This window comes from Halictus rubicundus, chromosome 8 (assembly GCF_050948215.1).
Source record: "Halictus rubicundus isolate RS-2024b chromosome 8, iyHalRubi1_principal, whole genome shotgun sequence".
NCBI classification, from domain to species: domain Eukaryota; kingdom Metazoa; phylum Arthropoda; class Insecta; order Hymenoptera; family Halictidae; genus Halictus; species Halictus rubicundus.
In genome coordinates this window covers 15,401,839-15,420,114 of record NC_135156.1, presented here as the reverse complement: position 1 = coordinate 15,420,114, position 18,276 = coordinate 15,401,839, and the positions used below count along the sequence as shown (strand labels likewise).

Genomic DNA, 18,276 nt, shown 5'->3' with positions numbered 1-18,276 from the left:
CGGCGCGGTCTCTCTCTCTCGATTCCGTTCGGAAAACCCATGGGCGACGGAGTTTCCACGCTCGCCGGAGAGACCATGGTTTTCCGAAGAGAGTCGCGGCGCCGGGTTGCCCTCCATTAATTCGCGCCGATTCATTTTCCCCGGGCTCTGGGCGCGCGCGCCGAGCGGAACGGTTCGTAATTAATTTCCAGTCGCAGTCGATTAAGGAAAGTTGCCCGGGAAGCTAGACGCCCTGAGCGAGAAAGGACTGCGGTAATCAGCCGGAACAAATGTAAACCATTAAACGACCCCCACCTCCCCGTGCCCGTCCCCGCGACCCGATGATTTCCTCTAATTGTTTCGCGAGGCTGCCGCCAATGTTTTATCGCGGTTTCGCGTTTTTATCCGATGCCCGAATTACTCTCTGCCGTTTAATCACCGGTTGGACTTTCATGCAAAACAAACGTTGCGTTCAGCGAGAACCGCTTGGCAATTTCTTTCTCTCTTTATTCATTCTGCTAAAAGCTGAATATAATACCGTCGGTCGAGAAAGTAGATTTTAAAAATTCATTTTTTAAATTGTCAATATAGCGACCCACGTGAAAAAGTGGTGAAATATAAATTGTAACATTTCTTCTGAAATTCTAATTGCAATTTTTCCAAAATTTTCTTTTTGTACACCAGCTAGTGAATTACTTCTTTTAATATCTTAAAAATCTCACATCGTTTGAACTCACTTTGAAAAAGTTGTTCCGCTTCGAAGCGTGCACGGAGACTTTCTCGACCGTCTGTGGATATTTTTAATCTGTTCGATTTGAAATTATCTCGTAATCAAATTCCATTACGAATAGAACTATTACAAATTTCGTTGCATCCTTTCAAATTGCATTACCAATTTTCGTTTCACACTACAGCTACTCGTTTTTGCCACAATAATTGTATAATATCTGCAATCTATCAATAGATGTTGATATTAACAGTCACTTCTATCAAATTGGAGATAGTGATACAGGCAAAGATTACCAAAGAAAAACTCTTTTAAAATATAGCGCCCTTATCTTCAGGCGAAATTAGAATTCTAAATGCAAGAATCCTCCGGTGAGGATTCGAAAAACGAATTGTTTTTCAGCGATGTGGACACAAAGATGGTCGCAGAGCGAGTTCAGGATTCCACGGTCCCGATTAATCCGGATTTCGAAGTTGACAGGCTATTAGTCAGTGGGAAAGACATAATGGAAGTTTACCCCGGCACCGAGGATAGATATTTTTGATGTATATTACAGCAGGCTGCTCTCCCATTGATATCCACGGGTCCGTTTAGCGATACCGCAACCGGCGTCCATTAAACTGATTTAAAATATTGGTTTCTGTAACCTATAAAACCGTGCGGCCGTGTCGCCTGTTGAAATATAAATTTTCCGAGCAGATACCGACAGACGCGGATATTATTATTATTATATTATTACGCCGCGACCTTCTGCCAATATGTAATCTATTAACATTCGCTGTTTTCTTTCGGTAACGCTCGGCACCCGACGATCGAGCGGGACCGTAAAATGGCAACATTTGTCTGTATTTCCGCGGAGCTCCGTTATTTCTTCGCGATCAAAATTTATCACCTCTGCGCTCGAGATTTTTCATTTCTTCGACAAGGAGTATTCCGTAATGTTTGGTTATGGTTTTTTCTTTTTTTCTAACCATTTTCCGGAGAATGGTAAATATAGCGGAGCGAATAGAACGTGGTCAGATTTTCGAATAAATTCATTCGAGATTCTTCGGTCGGTCAACTGCAGCTCTCATATTTTAACGGCGGCCATCGCGTTCTAAAGCGAAATTTCATTACTCGATTCTGTTTTCTGCGAAATTCAAGTTTAATTATTAATTGCCGTATTAAGTGCCATATTTTTGGCTGCAATATCGTTTCGTGCCCGCCACTTTACCTATCGAGAGCTTTGTAATGGAATTTGTATCTGCGTCGACAGTGTGCATATCGAAAGTTATGCACATTTAAACGAACGCGTAAATTGCTCGGGACTGCAATTAGATGAAATTCTATGTAATGCTTCATTGATTCGTTCATTCATTGATGAAAAATTCACTATTTTAGAGATACATTCTACACACTCTCTCTCTTTAAATGACGACAAACCGAATCAGAATAAAATCTTTCCGTTACGAAGACCGTTATAGATACTAACAGCGGTGGCAACCAAAGAGTAACCATTTGAAAAATTCATTCTGCAGTCTCTTTCTGAAATTTAAAAAAGCGAGTCGGGCTAAGTAAAATCTTCAAACTACCAGGACTGTCGTCGCTAGAAATAGTTGTGGCAGTTAAAAGTTCGCCATTTTAAAAATTCATTCCGCAGTCTCTTTCCACGTTTCGCGAAGAAGGCTAGATTCGATGACATCGTCTAATTACGAAGACTGTCGCCCAAACAAATGGTACCGACACGAACGTATCAGCAATTTTCAAAATTCACTCTGTACAGTCTCTGTTTAAATTGTATAAAACTAGTCGGGCTAAACAAACTTTTTTAATTACGAAGACTGTAGCCAAAAAAGAAAATAATAATAACACGAACGTGTCAGCAATGTTAAAAATCTGTTTAAACTTCTTCTGAAAATAAAATGTTTTAATTACGAAGACTCGAAATCTCTTCAGCTTCGCGTCGCTTTCCCAAACATCCCGAACAATTTTTCCGGTGTCCAGGGCTCGGACGTTCTTCCCACGGTTCATCTTTCTTGCTCATTTTAATAACCGACTGTAGGAAGTTAATTAATTCGGTCCTCGCGGTCCGGCGAAAATACACGAGAGTGTTCGTTCCGAGAAGATCTCTCGCGCCCATCGATCGCGATTGCTTCGCGGTGATTTCGTCGTTTAACTCTCTGTTTGCTGAGAAATCAGTCGTCGATGGTGCGGGACGTTTCTCCCAATATTTTCCCTCGAAACAGAAAGAGAGAGAGAGAGAGAGAGCCCTTTTCATGCGATCTTCTTGGTCCTCGAGCAGAAACAGACCCAGAAGAGAGAGAAAGAGAAAGGTTTGCTGATATCGATCTTTAGGGGATCGGTATCGGTCCTGATCTAGCAAGCTCGTCACAAACTATGTCGATTGCTATATCAACTCTGATATTCCTCTCCGTCGAAAAATTGTCTTCACCAATCACGAAAAACTGACACCAAATAGAAAATTCCTTGTCTTTAATCATTTTAATTCCACGACCAAGGTTGCACTTGCAACTACTTTTCCAGTGCTCAAATCTTCTACCACAACTATGTAATTCACGACTACGTCTTGCAGAGTCCCCCTCAAACCACAATTGTGAATAAATTTTAATTCCACGACCAAGGTTGTCTTTAATAATTGTGTCACTATTTTCACTCGCATCCACTCAACTTTAATTGACAATCGGCTAACCTAACAGCAAGACCAGCAGTACAGTGTTTTCTGAATGTATGTCCCAAAATGCCTAGCCGATAAAAGTCCCACAACTATATATACCCCGCGAGGGGGCCATGAACCGAGGCCTCTAGAGAATACATAGTCACACATCGAGTAAACACTGTCCTATTTTTATCTATATTCAAATAAAGCGAACCCGATACAAGAAATCAAAGTAAATACATTCAGAAAAATTCTGTTATTCTGTTGTTATTACAAAGGACACATCAGTCTCGCTTATGAGCAAGGGCGGATCCAGCTTTGGCGCCAGGGGGGGGTCACATAGTCGTGGTCAAGTCAAGAACTTATAATTTAATTTTGATAACAATAGATACAAGTAAAAAGTAGGTATTTTATTAATGTACGTAAGTACTGTACTTAAAAATATTTATTCTTTATTGTACACTTGAAAAACTTAACACATAATAACTTGTACATATACACGTACATATTGCCATCTTCTCTTGAAGACATTCAGAGAAGCACTATCACGCACGGAATGAGGCAGCCTATTTATATTCCATAACCGTGGTGAATGATTTGTCATAACAGCTAGAGGTATGTCGAGGGGTATGACGCAAAACTCCGCAAAAGTGAAGAGGTGGTACGACAAGGGTTTCCAACAAACAAAATAGAAACAGACAAAATACATATATTTAAATAACAAAATCAATTTTTCTTTTACGTCTTCTCCCGAAACGCGTTATTACGTCATTTACGTCAATGGGTACGTTTTTATGAATGTGGAGAAGTGCCAGTCCGGTTAGGCGATCTTCAACCATTGAAGATCTTAGCCACGATTTAATTCTGCGCAACGTAGAGAAAGACCTTTCTGCTGTCGCTACACTGACAGGTAGTGTAGCCATAATACATAAAAATTTTCTTATATTAGGATACATATCGATGTCACAATTTAAAATAAGATCAGAAATCGACTGCGGTATGTCCTGGCTCCGCTGCCACGCCTGCCACTTCACCATCCACAGCCGATATTCATTTACAATGACAGAAAATGGAGTGTTATCTAGTAATAATGTATAGTCGGTAGCTAGTTGTTTCACAGTTTCAATGTCTTCATTACTACATTCGCTTTTTGGCATGAAAACGCTTAGCTGAAACAAATTAAGTACATCAGGAGACAGGCGGTCCTGGAGATCACTTATTATTGAATCTAGAAGAGGGATGTATATAGCTCTGCGGAAATACTCTTCAGCAGATTGAGCAGGTTGGTTATTGGCCCTATGTATTTGTTTTGATACTATTCTGGGGCATTTAATTTCTACATCTAGCTGCTCAGCTACTTCTTTAGCCTCTTCAAAAAGCTGTCGGTAGATTACGTCCACATTTTCTCTTTTATTTTGTAAAACACTTAAAGTATCATTAATAGCGTCCGTAGCTTTTTTTAAATCAATTGAGTTCGATTGCAGTATTCTGCTTAAAGATACAGTAGTACCTGAAAAATAAAAAGTAAGTGACTGTGACTGTAGTGCATAAACTAAGAATTTATAACTTAATATAAACGGTATGTACTCGTAGCATAAAATATTAACAAAACAACAACATAATTTTAAAGTAGGTTTAGTATACTCGTATAAGTTCATTTGCCAAACAATAAGAAATAAAATAATTTAGGGAAGTACCCACCTAATACATCACTTAAACAGATGGAGGATATAATAAAGTCAGAACTGCGCAATGTTTGCAGCAAGCAATGCGCATCATTGGCAGTTTTATTGTCTTGCCAAGCAGAAATCTTCTCCAAAGCGCTACAAATTTTGACTAAGTTGTCTCCTTGAAATTGAAGATGCCCATCATGCCTCTCTACCCAACGTGTCTCACAAATACCTTGCATGGCAGCTCCGAGTTCTATTTTAAAAATTTCATGCCTCTTAGCGGATGCATTGGCAAATGCCACAACTTTTCTCATTGTGCCAGATGTATTGCGACAGGAAACTACTTTGGATGATCTTGCCAATGAGTTATTGAGCACATGGTTGTTGCACGGGCAACGTTTAGCATGAATGGCTATTTTCATCAATTCTTGCACTGCACCTTTTGTATCTGATGCCATAACCGAGCAGCTGTCAGTTCCAATACCCACACACCAAGATAAATCTAAGTTAAATTTGGTACACAGATTTTCAACGATTTTCGCCAAAGCTACACCTGTCAATCGAGGCTCTATGTCACCTGAATTGTTGTCTTCACGTCTAAGAACATCGTAGGTATCACAAAAAGTCACAAAATGTTCCTTAATAACGCCATCATGCAAATATCGGAATGATAGGCTCAGCTGTGAGATATGTGATATATCTGTTGTTTCATCGAACAAAATTGAAAAATATTTAGCTTCCCGCACATTCTGTAAAATGTTTTCCTGGATGATTTCTGCGCAAACATCTATCAACTCATTTTGTACAGTCTTGCTGATGTACGTGGCGTTGGATTTTGAAGATTCTAAATGTTGCTGCAATGCAATATCGCCAGAATCAATACGGAATTTTAAAAGGGCTCTAAAATTCCCTTCATCGGCTACTACGCTGTCATAGTTCAGCAATTTACCATCGTCGCGATGGCCACGTAACGATATATTTTGATGGCCACAAAATATTATAGTTTTTACGATTGGTCGCAAACGTTCTCTATTTTCATTTATTTGTTTCAGTCTTTGACTATTTACTTGGTTCATTATGTTAATTTCCGGTTTATGAAAACTCAATAAAAAGTTCTTCCCTGCTTGGACAGCTAATTCGTGGTATTTGTTTCGCTGGTGTGTTAGCAGAAGACCATTTTCACCTAGCAAATTACCGAAAGCTTTTAATGGTTCTTTTACGAGTCGACATAAAGGTGTTTTTGTCTGTACACCACCTCCAGGAGCTACGACAAACAAAGCACAGTACTTGCAGTAAAGACCCTGGTCTTTATGCGACAAAACAAGCCAGTGAAACTTGTCAAGGTGAGACTTCTGAGCATATTTTTTTGTTTGTTTTCCTTTTTTATTAACAACACAATGCGGAAAAGTATAATTAGGGGGAGGCTGCCAATGCTTTTCAAGCAACATAGCTTTAGTTGAATCATTTATATTTTCCCCTATATAACAAGCAATATCTGAAGCAAACTTTGGTTGAGAAAGTGAAGTCTTTATCTGATCAGAATCAGAAGTCGATGTACATATTGTAGGCTGAATATCGTTAGTAACAGGAGAGCATGTTTTTTCTTCATCTATGGTTAATGTAGGCAATGTAGCTGTAGAAGCAGAAGCATCGGCAATACAATTATTTTCATCTGTAGTTGTTGTAGGTGAATTTTTCGAGTAAGCAATCTCAAGCCTTGGTTTCTTTGGGAAAAATGAATCTATTTTTTTTAATGAATGTTTCAATCCACCACTACCATCTCCTTTTCCCTTAGAATCACCCTGCAAGCAAATCCATGCAAATTTCACACCCCACAACAGACAACAGACTGTTGCAAATACATATTAAATATATATTCGCTATAGTACAGGCTGGTGGCGCAGGCGCATTACCTCACAAACAAAGCAAAACCATGCAAATTTCACACCCCACATCAGACAACAAACTTTTGTAAACATATGAGTTATAAGTACATAAAAACATAATAATATAGGTAGTTTTACAGAAACTGATTACTTACCATTTCTTGAAATTAATGAATTTGCAGCTACAATTTTTAAGAATACTTATAAAGGTGTAGGAATAACTAAAAATTAACCGAACACGTCTTTCGCTTTCAGCCACGCTATAAAGACTGACTGTCGCCCGTTGACCGTCGCGGGTCGCCGGCACAGGGCCACCTTCTTTTGTTTATTACAAACTCCGATCGTCTTTTTATCTCACCGGTCCGCCGGCCGTGGTGCGGTCCTAGGCGACCGGGTTTCATATTTTTTTTTTTTTTTTTTTATGTAATTACATAAAATCTGTATGGTGACAAAATATATAAATAAAATCATTATGTTCAATTAGTGGTCCACCAAAGTCCTGGAACCAGCTCAGGGGGTGGTCATGACCCCCATGACCACCCCCCTGGATCCGCCGTTGCTTATGAGAAATACATAAAACGGGAATACTCTTGGCCGGCAGAGATGTTTCTTTCGGTTAATTGTCCGGATAAAAAAAAGGAAGATCGACGTGACATAGGGGGACCTAGACATTGCGCCATCAATTGTTCTCCGATCAAGGAAAAAACGAAGGACTGTGCAGCGATGATTGTGCGGCGCGTTTCGAATCGATTTCACGACGGCCAGACTTTTCCATTCGAGGAACCGATTACCAGGGGGTGGCGGTGGTAGTTGGGGGGTGAAGGGAGAGGGAGGAGACGGAGCACAGCTATTGCTTTATTTTATACTGTATGGGCACGTGCGATATTTCCACGAGCCTCGGACACCGGACCGAGTGTGTCGCAACAACGGTGTTGCGTCCCGCAGCGTTCCAGGAAAGTTCGTCGGCACTGTTCGCGATCGATTCTGTCTTTGTTCGATCGGTCGCTCGTACCTGCACGTCTCCGACTAATATTCTTGCGTAACACGTGGTGGCCGGCCACGTTGTTATCGTTCCGGCTGTGTTGTTGGCAGTACAAGGGCGAGTGCATTGCACCGATCGTACGTAGATCCAGACTGTACAGAAGCCAACCCTTGTAAGTATTCTAATCGCGAGTGACTCGTTTTCCGGTTCGAATTGATTTTGAGTCGGTGTACGGCCGATTAGGTTTCAGGAAGAGCGAATCCTGACCGATCTGTGTGGACGTGTTCGGGATTTTCTTTAAACCCTTGCCCTACGATATGGAGTCAGACTCGTGGCGAAGATTCTGAGTATTAATTTCCGAAATAAAATTCTATTTGGTTGTAATTGATATACGATACCGCTCGATCCGGACACTTGCGGAATATGTATCAGCATTGCATAAAAGTGATTTCAGTGCCTAAAATAGTGACTGAAATCGATTTTTATTAGTTTCTTATGAAATATCTAAGGTTTTAAATTTAAAATTACGTATGTGGAAAACTTACCATGCTACGCTAAAATTAAATACGAGATTCATCGACGTGTTCACCGCGGAGTGTCCGGATACTTTTGAACGGTAGTGTATATGCTTTGGAGAAAACGTAGGCATGCGATAAATATAAACTAATCTCCTTTTTCCGTGAAATTCTGATCGATGAAGAATTTCTAGTCATTATAATCACAAAATAAATAGTAGTACAAGGGGTTAAAACTGTGATCATAATGCGGAGTCTGTTATTACTAGACCGCGGATATTTATGCAAAATAAACATTTTCTACCCGAGTGGCAACAGACTGGAGTGAAATAGAAATTTCTTTTCTCTCCTAATATGTTTAGTAGGTTGAAAATAATGTAACAGTATTTTAAAACTTTTCTAATGTTATTACTGTTTTAAAATACGCCTATCCATTGTTGTCATGAATGCATAAAACCCGCACTCTAATTATTACGTGCATCAACGAAGACGTTGTAAGCTTTCTGGTGAGAAGAACTTACAATACCGACGTTTCTAGAACACAAGCAAGGCGAGTCGTCTGCAAAGTCAAGCTGTAAACGAAGACAGTAGGCACTACGGGTTCGAGTCGCAGAGTTCAAAGAGACAAAAGCTGAAATCGTAGCTGCAGTAGGTACAGTTGCATATCGGAAGATGTATCGAATCAGCATCGCTTTGAAACGGGACGCGCGTTCCTCGCTTTTCGTCTCCGTCGTAGGAAAGCGGATTCCGAGAGGAGAACCTCTCTCTCTCTCTCTCTCTCTCTCTCTCTCTCTCTCTTTCCCGTTCCTCTCGTAATCTCTTCCGCGTAATATACGTGTATATCCGGCAGGAGTAAGCCTTGGATATGGTCGCGAGCAAGAGCAATAGCGCTCGCGCTGTTGAACGCAAATAAAGGCTTCTCGGAAGACAGGTGAACGAGCCGGGAGGCGAACGAGCGCCTTTGTCCTCCCGGGGAACAAGGGAGCGGCTTCGGAAAGGGGGCCCTTCGTGGCCTGGCCAGACACCATTTTTCGAAAGTGCTTCCCGATAGTCGAACCGGGAGAAAACGAACTCCAATACCGCACAATTCCAGAATATTTAGAAAAGAGCCAAGATTCCGTAGATTTGCGATAAGGTAGAGCGACCACGTTACCGACAAAAATAGGCGAAAAATGGTTTCGCGTGCCTCAACTTTTCGCCCTTACATGAGAATATTTTTCTCTGGGAAAGGGCTCATTTGGAAGAGGAAGGTTCAATCTAGCAAACGCTGGTCAGGAGATGCCGAGATTATGCGGATATTTGCTAATATAAGCGTTAGAAGTAGGCGAAAAATTGAGCCAAGACTCTGCAGATTCGCGATAAGGTAGAGCGACCACGTTACCGACAAAAATAGGCGAAAAATTGTTTCACGTGCCTCAACTTTTCGTCCTTATACCAGAACATTTTGTCGCTGGTAAAGGGCTCGTTCGAAAGAGGAAGGTCCAATCAAGCGCGCGCTGGTCATCAGCTGACAAGATTATGCAGATATTTGGTATAATAAGCGTTAGAAGTAGGCCAAAAATTGACGATGCGCATGCCGTGGAATCCAAGCATTTTTATGCCATTGGATGAAATCGAGAGTAGCGCGCGCTGGAAAATATCTACAAATTGAGCTATATTCTATCTTAGATAACACAGAATTATATTTATTTTAGATAATGCAGAACATAAAATTTGACAAGTCTAGTCACAGGCTTAAGACCTTAAGGCTGAAGGCTGTGAATGGAAATTATACAGCAGTCACCGACCTGCCGATTCTTATCTCTTAATTCACAAAATCCAATTCCGATCGAAAAGATCCACGCCCAATCCACGAATACGTCGACAATGGTATTGTTCGTTGATTGTACGTGACCGGACTGCGGATTTTTATGCAAAATAAAACTTGTTTTCACTGATTTCGTGCTACGGTGGCAAACATTTGATGTCTCTTCTTAATAATTGCAACAAACTGGAAATGATACAAGAGTGTAATTCAATTCTTTAAATGTTCTCACTGTCCTGAATTTGATCTGTAAATTTTGAGAAAAATTGTTATCATAAATGCATAAAATCCGCAGTCTATACTTCTTGTTTTTGACTGGATTACTTAAATCTGTTGGGAAACAGGGAAAAAGTTTTCATTCAGATTTTCTAGGTGACCGAATACACGTTGATTGTAACATTTCGCCTGTTCTTGTTCCAGGTACAAGGACAACAGAGCGTATCCTTGGCCAGGTGGCGAGAGCCACTTCATCCTGTACCCTGAGAGCGCGAATCAGACGATTTACACTCAGAAGGTGAGGGCCTCGGACGCGGGCAGGTACTCCTGCCGAGCCAGAAATGACACGACCATCCTCGAAGGAGACATCACTCTTGCGGTTCTCGGTGAGTTTCTACCTTTGTCTTCTCCGTGACGTCGACCGCGGCGAGCACTTTTAGAAAATGTCTGTCTACGATTCCAAATTGCAATTTACCACATGGTTTTCCGAGTCACGGACGCTTTTCCGAGTCCGTAGTCCTTTTTATACAATTTCTTCCTGTTCCGTGGCTCTTTCCAGTAAACTACACGGGCTGGGCAAACTAATAAAGGCATCATCGTTGATACGTTAACACTGAATCCACCACGGTCGAGAAAATCGCATTATTAACATGTCAAGTGCCGAATATCAACCGTAGAGTTTCTTACAAAATCAGTGTAATTTAATTAATGAAACTAGAAATTTAAAAGGTATTATAGGGGATGCTGTCTTAACCCTTTTGAATTCGAAAGACTCCAACAAAATTCGGTTTATCTGGATAACTAGACTAACTTATAATTAGAATAGGCCAAACACAAAATTGAGAACACACAGGAAAAATTTAAGGACACTGCTATATTATTCTTGACTTTTTCAAACGATTAAAAGAGAGAATACATTTTCGATTAACTTCGGTTTCGCACAATTGTCTTGGCCAACTTTTATTTTGCATGAAGGTCCAAACTGTTAGAGAAAGGCCTCTGTCGTGGCAATGCATTTTAGACGACGGGACACTACAGAATAAATATTTTCTCAAGAATATAAAACGGTGTATAAAATAAAATGTCCGATTTCGAATCACCCGTGAAATTTCTTCGGATTTCAACTTCCCAGAACCTGAAAAAGCTACGTGAAAAAATGCACAAAATCACTGGAAACGAAGAATTTGAACGCCTCTAGAAACCTGCGCGGCACAGAGAGAACTTTCTGAAAACGCCCCGACAGCAAATATTGTTTGCAAAACCCGTTTCCGGAAAAGAAAATTCACCGGCATACGTGGCTGCGCGAAAAATCCGCGAGCAAGGGCTGAAATTATTCCGCGGGATGAATGATGAATGGCCGTTGTTGATTTCAAAATGGAGGGGGGACCCAGACCGCGGACGTGTGTGTTTTTCCCGGGCTCGGTTTCCATACTTTCCGCGGGCCATTTTCCGTGCGCCGAGCATCAAAGGGAAATTTATCTCGTAACGGGCTCGCTCGTTTTCGCGAAACCGAAAAAAAGCTATTCCGCGGCGAAGAATAATGCCCGTGGGGGCGGGATGAAGTCGGCCCCCGGAAGCCGATGGAAATTGCGGGGAAACGAGGCTGTCGCGGCCGCGACAGAGACGGATGCCTGTAACGAGAGGCGAGAAGACGAGCAGAAGCGCTGAAAAACCCCGGGAACAAAACCGCTGAACGTCCCTGACGGCTGCGCGCCATTTTCGAATTGATGGCCTCTCCCCGGCGAAACCCGCGATAATTATCATAATCGTCTGTCGATCAAAGATCCTCCGCTTTCGCCCGGAAAGAAAGGCAGCAAAATGAAAATGAAGAATGATCCACTTTGCTGAGCACAGTGTTTTCTCGATATATGTCCACGACACGGGTCTACCCAGGGACATGTATCGGCGAGAAGATACTACTTTTTGATGCACTGCGGAACGTGGAAAAAAAGACCTCGGTCGCCGAGGAGTGTAAACATAATACGAGTAGGGTATATCGGTGCGAGACCAGGAGACCACCACTAATAACAAAACTTGTTTATTTTTAATTATATTTTTATCGGACTTTCGCCAACATATTGCTGGAATTTTTCCAATGAAAATGATACCAAACACGATATAATTCCGATGATATTTGCTTGCGTAGTATACCCCGCGGAGGGGATAGTTCTTGGACTTTTATCTGCTAGATATTTGGGACATATATCGAGAAAACACTGTATTTTGTGGAAAGTGAACGTCTTGGAGTTATAATTAGGATAATTTTCCATCGATCAAACATTTTCTGCTGCCATCGAACAAAGGCTTTTTCCTTTGTTAAATACTTTGTCGAAAGTAAACACGAATTGGAACGTGGCCTTTGTGGAATCGGTATCCAGAAAGAATCAAAACAATCTAAGAACGTCGATACGTTGATACACCGTTTTTAAAGATATTCGTATGCCGAGTTTCCCTGAATCAACTCTCGCAATTTCGATCTCGCACAAAGATCCGCACAGTCCGGCGATGAATAAGCAATGCAGTGTGTTTCATATAAAACAAAATCGAAGAACCAGCTTGCAATTGTTCCGCCTGTCAATACATAGCTCGAACAGGTCAATCGAAGCTAAAACAATAGCGAATTCAATTTCATATTTTATATTCCGCTTCCCGTGCCTGTATGCATTACAAACGAATAAACATAGTTCGGGAATGGTCCGGCAGTGAATAACCGGAAACAAGCGAGTGTTGGCTAACAAATGGCCAAACAACATTTCTAACTAATTTTATCGTTTCGAGACAAGCTTTTTATAAAGGGTGTCCCAAAATGACCTTATATTTTAATTTATGTGTGTTTAATTTTAATTAAAGTGTGGAACACTTTTTAGAAAACGTTCAATCTTTCGACGAAATTTTCGATAATAGGTTGGCATAATTTCCGGAATGGTCTGTGGATCATTGGCATACACTTGTCCTTTCAGAAAAACCTCAAAGAAAAAAGTCCAATGGCGTCAAATCGCACGATCTTGGTGGCCAATTCACCGCGGCGAATTTCTATTTGAAAACGGACTTTTCGAACCGTCTCTGCAAAGTCTTCGCCATTTTCCCAGTGAATTTTCACAATTTCTATGCGTTGCTCGATCGTGTAATTCTCCATGACCTCAATACTTCCTGATGACAGTTGTCAAAGATCAGTACACCATGTTCGCCCCCTAAATGGCGCGCAATTTAAAATGTCGGATCATTTTCGGACACCCTTTATTTCTCTGCATACACTTTCTCTGATCGAACGAATCACGAGAAAGAAACCGTCGATTTCACCTAACAGGTGAATCGCCGAGTCTATAGCGATCGGGTAACCGAACTAGGGCTCGCCAGTCAGGTGCAATCGTCTCCGGAATTGCACTTCCGGTCCGTGGAAGCCGAAGAAGGTGCGCGTCAAGGGGTTAACTTCCGATCGAACCTTCTTATCGTTCGATTTATGGGACGATCGCTCTCTGCTCGATCCGCGATCATCGTCCTCACTCTCTTGCGCTATTTCTTTCTCCCTGACATATTCTTTCTCTCTCTTTCTTATTCGCTCTCTGCTTCTTTCATACTCTCCCCTCTAGCTCTTCATTACTCTTTCTTATTCGTACTCTTTTTCTCTCTCTCCCTCTCATTCTCTCTGTTTTATGCGTTCTCTAGTTGTTTCATTCCGAGTTTTGCCTCTCTCTTACTCCTACGCACTCCCTCTCTCTCTCTCTCCCTCTTTTGTAATCGTTTCCACTTTTTAATATAGTTAAATCTTAATATAGGATAATCTATCTAGGTTATCTTATAATAATATATATTATCTTATAATAATAAATCTATCCTATAGTATTTCTCTCTCATTCTCGATTTCCAGCTTTCCTACTCTTTCGTACTAGTTTTATTTTTCTTCCATACTCTTTTCCCTTCTCTCTCGCTCTTACATTTTCTCTCCCTTTCCTCTTGGTTCCCTGTTTTTCTCGTAGGTACCATTTCTCTCTCTCTCTCTCCCTCTCTCTCTCTCTCTCTCTCGTTCTTTTTCTCTCATATTCTTTCTCAATCTTTCTCTGTCACACTCTTTCCTATTCGCTCGCTGTTTCTTTCATACTATTTCTCTTTCTCTCTGCTCGGCTTCCATCGTAAACACCGGGATCGGTTTCAGCAGGGACGCGCGTGCTGCCGATTTATTTATCTATCGTCGAAGAGAGAGAGAGATAGAGAGCGAGGCCGCGTCCGCGCCGTTTTTTACGATGCAATATTCGCTCCCGGTAAAGTGCACCGTTTATACCGAGCCTGCGTTTCGGAGTCCTGTGGGTAGTAAACGGGTCTCAAAAGTTCGAACACGTTCAAACACCTTTATCCCCTTTTTAACTGGCCCGAAGCCCCGAAAGGCCTCGAGGGGGATGACCGCGTCGTAAAGACGCGTGTCTAAAAATTGATATTTCCATTTATTTGTTTCTTTTCTCTTTCGTTGCTTTTCGCCTTCTTCACCGCGAATTATCCGATTCGCCGGCGCTCGTCCACTTTCCCTCCGGTTATGTAATTTCGACAGTTGTGTCTCGCTGATTAATTCGATTAGCCGGCCTCTCGTTCCCACATCGATCGGCCACCGGTGATCGCTCGCGCGCGTTCTCTCTGTGGGAACAGACTGCGCCGGGAAACTCGAAAAATTAGTATCGCTTGGGAATGTTTTTGCAGGAGAGATTCGGTTCACCGAGTTTCGGAATTTTGTCCATGATTCATTCCCGTAATTTTCTTCCCGCGCTAGAACGAACGGAATTTAGTAGATATGTCATTAACTCCATGGAAATCCAAATAAAATTTTCTCGTTGTCCGTATAGGCATTCGATGAACATAAATTTCCTCTCCCTTGTTATGAATTAAGAAATTATGACCGTCGAAAGAGTTCCAATCACCGTGAAACAGGTCGCAGTGCAGGGTGGAATTTCGTACGAATAATTCGATTATGCCAATGGGAACGCGAACGTCAATGATGTTCACTGATCTGTTAATATGTGTTTATTAATTTCAATTTTTAATGAAATCCCGATCACAGGATCAACAATTCCAATGTGAAACACACGATTCCAAGTAGAATACAGAATTAGGAAACAGAGTTTGGAAACGGAACGATAGAAACGGCAAAAATGTTGAAAATCACCAAAATTACGACGATGACGACAAGAGTCTCCGAATATTTGAAGAACAAGATAAGCGAGACAAAGAGAAAGGGGGGCGTCCTAAAGATAAGCAGGCGAAAGAGACATCGAACGGAAACGCGGGTCAAGTAAAATTCTAATTAAATTAAGATCGCGGAACCAACACTCTTCGGCGTCTCGGACGCTCGATGGGGAAAGAAAACAACGGGAACAGAAACAAACGTAGTTGCGAAAGCGAAACGACTAAGTGTTTTCAACCTAAAACATAGAAAAACGAAAGACAGGAGGAGAGGGAACAGAAGCATTTGTTAAGTAGAATTCTAATTAAACTGCGATTATAAAAGGTGAGCTTGTCCGAGAGAAAGAAAAGAACTGGGGGCTCCGCGTTCAACGAAAAAGTACGAAAGATAGAGGAAAACAGTTTTAAAAAAAGAAGAAGAAACGAGAGGAGAAGGAGGGAACGATTATGCTGAAGATAAAAGCAGCCGAGAACAAGGTATTGTACGGAGGATCTCATCGAATGGAGTTTCAGCCGAAGTAATTGTAGGATTACCGGACGAACAATTGTGGACGCAAATTGTCCACACAAAAAGACGCCGAAGCGAACGAAGACGAAAAGGAGAATGACTATTGAGGATGGAGGAATCATTATTTTCAAGACAAACGTATCGAAGAATTGAATGAACGAACTCTTGAAACAGAACTGCAGTTCAATTTCAACTGTGAAATCTACACTCGGATATTTCGGAACAGCAATTAACTTTCAATTCTGAAATGTACAATATTTAAAATACTTCGTGAAAAAGGAATTCGAAATGTGGGGAGACTGTACAAAATCATTGACAAGAATCATTTTGAAGATCAGAGAATTTAGTCTAGTTAGAATTAAGAGATTGCATATACTCAAGGTCACGCGAAGGTCGTAATATTACAGGTCGTTGGATTCGTCTCGACCACGGCTATCGTACAGCGGTAATAAAAATATATCGTTCCATTTAAAAAAACTTCGATGACCTTGAAATCTCAAAAAATATAACCTTCAAAAAATTTGTTTCCCTATCACAATATTTGCTCCTCTGAACCAACTAATGTTTTCCTCTGCAATTTTTTTCTATCCCAAACAGCAAGCGAGATATTTTAGTCAGGTGAAACACCCTGTACATGTCGCCAAGGCCTGGATGATAAACGACGCGGAATTCTCCCCGCTTCCGTATACCCCGTGAGGAGCGACGAAGCTCGAGAGGCGTACCCCGAGGAGCGATTACATAACCAACAACTGTAGGTTCCACGCGACTGACAAATTATTTAAAAAATTGCAGGAAGACTTCCCAAAAGCGTACAAAATAAGCAGGACCACTTTTACGGAATACAAGTGCATCAGAAAATGAAATAAAAATCCGAATCACCGTCGAATCGGAGCCGAAATCACGATTCCGACAACAAGAACCAGAGCATCGAAACAAATGGCTGAAAGAGGCGGCAAAATTTCGCGAAGCCGAAGAAAAGGTCGAACGGGTTAAAATCGAGTGGCGTCCGGAAAAAATGAAGTCCGTCCGACGGAAGGCCACGAGTTCGATGGAATTCGGGTTGCGGGGATGGTCGGTGTTCGATCGATGCATAGTCAGTGCGAAAATTGCTTTCGTTCTCGGTTATTTACGCTCGTCTTTCCGGCGCGGCGTTCCGCGAGCCGTGTTTCCAGGGATGATTTACAGGGGGTTGGGGGGAGGCTGAAGGAGAAGCGGGGAGTGTAGAAACTCGACTCGAGCCGAGCCGTGTAGGGTCGTTCGGTCGATAGACAGTCGTCGTCACGGTCTCCCAAAGCGTTCGCGTAGGCGTGCGATTCCAGGAGCCGGCGCGCGAATCGATTCTTTTTCCTGGAAATTAAATGGTCCGCGCGCGCGGGGGCGAGAGCGGAGCGGAACGGAACGGAGCGGAGCGGAGCTGCTCGTTCGATAAAGAAAGAGGCTGCGGAGGCGCCAAGCACAATGGTTATCGGACAAGCGAGTCCGAGAGATAGCAGGCCGTAGGAACGGAGAGAAGGAACGCGGAGCGGGGCCGAGCCCCGTTGTCGCCTCCGCTTCGGGGAAACGCGATTAGCACCGTTCCCCGAACGAATTTCTGCCGTTTCACGGTATCTCGCGTGTGCCTCCTACCATGCCCGCGACTAATTACGCTCTCACGCTCGTCCCAGTTTACGGCAAACGCCGCTCCTTATTCTGGACGCCGAGCCGCCAACTTTCCGAACGATTCGAAACCACGGACACCACACGCCCTCGCTCGGACCAGATTCCGCGGACAGCGAGATCGAGAGTCGACCAGGAACCGCGCGCAACCCTAACTGCGCACTTCGATTCTCATCGGTTCGGATCGGTCGAACTTTATTTAGTCCTGGTCCGCGATACGGATGCGACTTCTTCGCTGTTTTTTACGGGAAACATTATTCGAACTAGGAAGTATAGTCTTCTTTCGATATAAGAAGAAATATAGGGACGGCGCACAGTGGTCCAAATCGAGAAATTCAGTGACTTTTTGTTATAACTTTTGCACCATAAGAGTTATCGGGATGAAATTTGCACTAAAATTCATTAAAAAACTAGTCAATTTGAACTAAAGAAAAATTAATATTTTTTAAATTTGTTAAACAATAATTTCTTATTAATTTTCATTGATATTTTTCACTAAAAAAAGAAA

General features: G+C 42.0%; 2 protein-coding genes across 2 annotated transcripts in view; one reads left to right on the top strand and one right to left on the bottom strand.

Annotated features, from left to right (window-relative positions):
- The window catches only part of LOC143356689 (interleukin-1 receptor accessory protein-like 1-B), a 236,287-nt gene that overhangs the window by 147,447 nt on the left and 70,564 nt on the right, over window positions 1–18,276 (top strand). The window contains exon 2 of the mRNA XM_076792587.1: window positions 10,640–10,821. Within this exon, the coding sequence (XP_076648702.1) occupies window positions 10,640–10,821 (182 nt within the window). The remainder of the gene's footprint in view (window positions 1–10,639; window positions 10,822–18,276) is intronic.
- Window positions 3,674–7,319, bottom strand: LOC143356345 (52 kDa repressor of the inhibitor of the protein kinase-like). The gene is made up of 3 exons (XM_076791949.1): window positions 7,277–7,319; window positions 5,064–6,881; window positions 3,674–4,872 (listed from the first exon to the last, which is right to left on the bottom strand). Exons 1-3 carry the CDS (start codon window positions 7,317–7,319, stop codon window positions 4,076–4,078), a joined length of 2,658 nt encoding a protein of 885 aa, XP_076648064.1. The 3' UTR covers window positions 3,674–4,075.